The 4,983-nt window shown below is 41.4% G+C and overlaps 1 protein-coding gene across 1 annotated transcript; it reads right to left on the reverse strand.

Moving 5' to 3' along the window:
• Positions 1-1,589: 1,589 nt before the first annotated feature.
• On the reverse strand, positions 1,590-3,346 carry galr1a (galanin receptor 1a). Its single transcript, XM_041053721.1, has 3 exons — positions 2,693-3,346; positions 2,371-2,436; positions 1,590-1,943 (listed from the first exon to the last, which is right to left on the reverse strand). Exons 1-3 carry the CDS (start codon positions 3,344-3,346, stop codon positions 1,590-1,592), a joined length of 1,074 nt encoding a protein of 357 aa, XP_040909655.1.
• Between the last annotated feature and the right edge of the window lie 1,637 nt (positions 3,347-4,983).

Consider the following 4,983-nt stretch of genomic DNA (forward strand, 5'->3'; position numbering starts at 1 on the left):
ATGTAATCTGTGCGATCAGAGAGCCAGGTAAAGCAGCTCAACGCTGCTCTGGCAAAACTGATTACATCGGAACACACGCTGCCATTCATGGATTACAGCTGTGGTTCATGCATGAATGAGCTAAAAAAAAAAAAAAAAAGAGGGTGAATTACTTATTTGTTTGTAATATTATTTATTCATTCCTTTGTATAGCACATTTATTCACTAATATATTGTAGACTTATTTATTTGGGTTTTTTATGCATTTAATTGCTCATTTTAAGAAAACAAAATCAGCACAAATGAAAACACTTTACAGTGACATTAACTTTGAGACGACAAAATGAATAACAGTGAGAAATCAACTGTCCAGATTCCTTTTTTTTTCTGTTGTTCACAGTCTCTGGTGGCTCAGGTGTGAACCTGAAAGGAGCTTTATTTATCCTTTACCTTTTGTCTTTGAGCACAGAGCGTCTGTCTGCCACAACTTTTAACTGCTGCATTATTTATTTACTCTTATGTACATACATATCTGATGTTCTCTGATATAGAACCAATGTATGTACATATTAACTGAGCCCACAGATACACCAAACGATCAGAGCAGAGTCTGATGTCCTGATGTCCTCATATGGGAACAGTGCCAGTTGTATTTGTAAAAGAAGAGGCCTAAATGGAAAGGTAAAGACTTTGAATGCGCTGGCTTGAAACTGACAGTGCTTCGGTTCATCTTGAGGAGCTGCTGTAACATGTGCTGTGCTACTTCAAAATGTGGCCCTTGTCTCTGTTTTTATTTTCACTGGCTGGGAATTCATTGGCAAATCTGCCGCCAGACACCAGACACCACATAACAGATGGAGTGAGATCACACAGCTCTCTGAAAGTGTTGAATTCAATCTTTGCTCAAATGCGTCTGAGCAAGGAGCTCAGTGTTAAACATTCCACCTCAAACTGTGCCTTTAAAATGACTCCACGGCACTAACTGTTTATAATTATGAAATAACCAAGTTCAGAACTAGAGGTGGGCTGATACATCAGTATATGTTAGTACTGCTGTACATGTCAGCTGATAATTAAGTGTGACTTTTACATAAGCGTGCGGAGGTTAGTGTGGTGGACCTGCAGGAGCATGAGTCCCATTTTTACTGACTGTGACCACTTTACAGAACTTCAGCTGTAATGTAGTTATGATGACCGTCATCCACCATAACCACCTCCTCTGAAGGTAATCCAGCCCGATTTATTTGCACTTTCAGTTTAGTAGAATATAAAACCAAATATTCATTCATGTACCCGGTTTACCCCTGTTACCTGCTGAGCTGTGAATAGACCATTTTCAGACTTTGGACTCTGGAGGTGAGAACAAAAAAAGAAAAAGAACAAAGCTCTTATTCGGCTGTTTTCCATCTGAACTAGACCCACAGGACAAGAAACAGGACAATATTTCCTGGCATTAATAACAACCTACATTATGAAAACCTACATTTATTGAAAAGTGGTGGCGCTGTGAAATAAGTAATGGTACCGTACAGGTGAGTACTGGCAAAATTCACACACTGAAGTTTGCAGTATGTTATATTGCTGCAGTACGTTGGCTGGAGGAGGTGCCATCAAAGCATTTTACTGATCTGAGAGTCGTGACCTTTGTAAGTCACGCTCATGTTAGTGGACGGTGCCGTCTCCATCCTGCTGCGGAGGTCTCTGGTGTCGTTCAGAGGACACTCGCTGGGCGCCCGGCACCAGAACACCTGCTTGTAGGAGTTCCTGAAGTTCTCCGACAGGAAGGCGTAGATGATGGGGTTGACGGAGGAGTTGCTGTATGCCAGGCAGTGAGCCACCATCCTGAACACGAAGGAGGCCTGGTTCAGGGGAAAAGAGCCAAACTCCACCCACAGGTGGACGATGTGATGAGGCAGCCAGGACAGACAGAAGACCACAACCACCACCAGGACTGTCTGTGCAGTCTGTGGAGCATGGAAAAAAGGAGATAATGACGGGTAATATAATGTCATGTGATCAAATATGAGGAAGATAATGATGGGTAATATAACCTGATCAAATAAAATAAAAACAGACAGGTATTTTATGGTGAGTCCAGTATTTATAGTCAAATACAAGATGACAAAAAGTGGATTCAACAAATTGTAACTCGGCTGTTTTTTGTTTTGCTTTTTCATTTGCACAGACTTTTTACAGTGACAAGCATCAACTTATTTTCAGTGCTGTACAGCAGGGTATAAGCAAGTCTACAGAGTGTATCCATCCATCATTAAACTATCAGTCATTACAGGAGAAATCAGGGAAGCATGGTCACATGATTCATCGCTGTGCAGCACACTGAACATCAGAAAAGGAACAAATATAGAGACAGAAATAAAAGCTCTCACTGACCTTCTTTTTGGAGAGCTCTGATTTTTTGGAGACATTCTTCAGCTTTTTATGCAGATGGTTTAAAACCTGCAATAATAAAGGTATGGGTCAAGACAAAGGCTTAATTAGATCTGAGTATGGGGATCATTTTCTTTGTTTCTCCCATTTCAGTGAACATTTCCAATTCCAAAATGAAAAGTCAACATTTTTTTTTTTATACAAGAACAAAGAAAATTAAACTTTTATGGGGATTAAAGCCACAATTTGTTCCAAACTGTAAAATCAGTCATTAACACTGTACATTCTTCACTTCACGCCTTCACTCTGATTCATGCGCACCCACCTTTGCATAGCAGACTGATATCAGAGTGAGAGGCAGGAGGTATCCGAAAACAAAGGTGCACATCACGTAGACTTTCCTCTGGTGATCCGGCCAGACCTCCCAGCAAAAGGTGTTGTTGTCCTCCCTCTCCACGATGCTCTGGTAGTGCGCCACGGGAGCTGCCATGACCAGAGACAGGATCCAAATCAGCACCACTCCGAGCATGGCATGCCTCCCCACCCGGATCGACGAGGATTTCCTGGCGTGGACGATGGCCACGTAACGGTCCACGGACATCGCCGACAGAGTGAAAATACTGACCAGCATGGACACGGTGAAGAAGTAGTGGATGAACTTGCAGATGAAAGCACCCAGCACCCATGTGGGCAGCATGTAGATCGTGGACTGGAAGGGGACGCAGAAGAGGAGGTAGGACAGGTCCGCCACGCTCAGGTTGAGGATGAAGATGTTGGTTGTGCTCCTCGGTTGACCCGGTTTGCTGCGCGCCAGCACAGTGATCACCATGGTGTTCCCCAGCACACCGAGGATGAAAATAAGTCCAAAGATCAGAAGAGAAATAAAGTTATCGACACCCATCCCGAGTATAAGTTTAGCTGGCAGCCTCACGGTGTTGGTGTTGAAAGACTGACTCTGGTTCTCCACCTGTAGCTCCATCTTCTTTCATTAATAAAGAAAAGTTACATGTTGATATAAAAGATGCATGACCTCCGCATCAAGCTCAGATTGAGGATGGATTTTCTCTTGAATAAAAGGTTGGATTGAGCTCATTCATTTTGCAAGCTGCTCCCTGCCTCCATAGGCAACGTCACCATGCTGTGCGCAGCCGATCCCACCCAATACCTTTCCACTGTGCGTCCAGTGACCTGCAGCCAGTGAGACGGGAATGAAGAGAAGTCCTCTGACACGCTGCTTTAAGGATTCTCGTTAGCACGCCAGCTCATAGACCATCCAAAAAAAAAAAAAAAAAGCAATTAAACATCCAATGGCATTTTGTGCATAAAACACATGTTGACACATATTGAAAATATGAAGCAATATTTTGCAAGTAAGGAAATAAACCCACGTTTTCCAAAATGCCAATATTTTTGTTTTTCATGAATGTGTTACCAAACATGATTTATCATATATTCATATATTCTATTCTATGGTAAATATTTGGCACTTCTTATTACAGTCCAGGGGCAATAGTTAATGTATTGCCACAATGCAAGGTATAAAAAATATAAATTCAATGTATTGCACAGTGCATTATGAATTCTTGCATGCATATTATATGCACAAATTCATATGCATGAGGGTATTTTTATTTTGTTGAGAGGTAAAGATTCCAGGTTAAGTATGCCTTGGAGCTCGTTCCAAGCTTGAGGTGCATGAAAGGAAAAGGCAGATTTACCCAGCTCTGTTCCGGTGTTTGGGACCTAGAGGAGAATTTTCTCTGATGATCTAGTGTGAGAAATATATCAGCAAATTAAATTAAAACTAGTGTGATGAGAAAGCCCACCCCCAACTCCCCAGTGCCTAAATCTATGTTTATTCTGTCTTGTTTTAAAGGAACTGACGCATAGAAAATTCAGCTGAAATCTCAGATACATTTACACCATGAAAAAGGAAAAAGGAAGTGTGTCTTTGTGTAATTTATTACGATTTCTGTAGTGTAATGAATCTGTCTGTCGAGATTAAACAGAAACCTTCACTTTTCCCAAAAGAGTCCACTTCAATCTTCGGAGTTGGACATTCTCTGAGACAGAGACTGTGTAGCATGAAAATGAATTCTGCTGCTCTGAGACATCTTTTTGGAAGAGGTTCTTGTCCCTAGATAAGCCGGGCTTCACTTTCTGCATCAGTAATTTCATTCATTGTTCGTTATATTATTTTTTCACAGTGTGTTTGATTGCTGGGATCAATAAAGTTTGAAGACCAAACTTTATTTTCTCATATTAATGAAGTGGTGGATCTGTCATTCTTGATCCTCATTTAATACTATCTGGCGGTCTCTCCCCAGACCAAACAATAATCATATTTACATTTTACTTGGAGTTTGAAAGTCGCAGGAGTTTTCCAGGCAGTGAAGATCTAACAAGTTGCATTGTGGGAAGTTCACGATGCAGCATTTTTGGAGCTTTACCAGCAACTAGAGAGCACCGTGATTTGGTCATGATTTTGGTCTGGTCATGGCAATAAATGAAAAGGATCAAGTCATTAGGCTTCATCCTCTGGGGACCATGAATGTCTGTACATGTTCATGGTATTCCATCCAATAGTCGTTGAGACATTTCAGTCTGGATCAGAGT

Source organism: Toxotes jaculatrix, chromosome 13 (genome assembly GCF_017976425.1).
Source record: "Toxotes jaculatrix isolate fToxJac2 chromosome 13, fToxJac2.pri, whole genome shotgun sequence".
Lineage (NCBI taxonomy): Eukaryota > Metazoa > Chordata > Actinopteri > Toxotidae > Toxotes > Toxotes jaculatrix.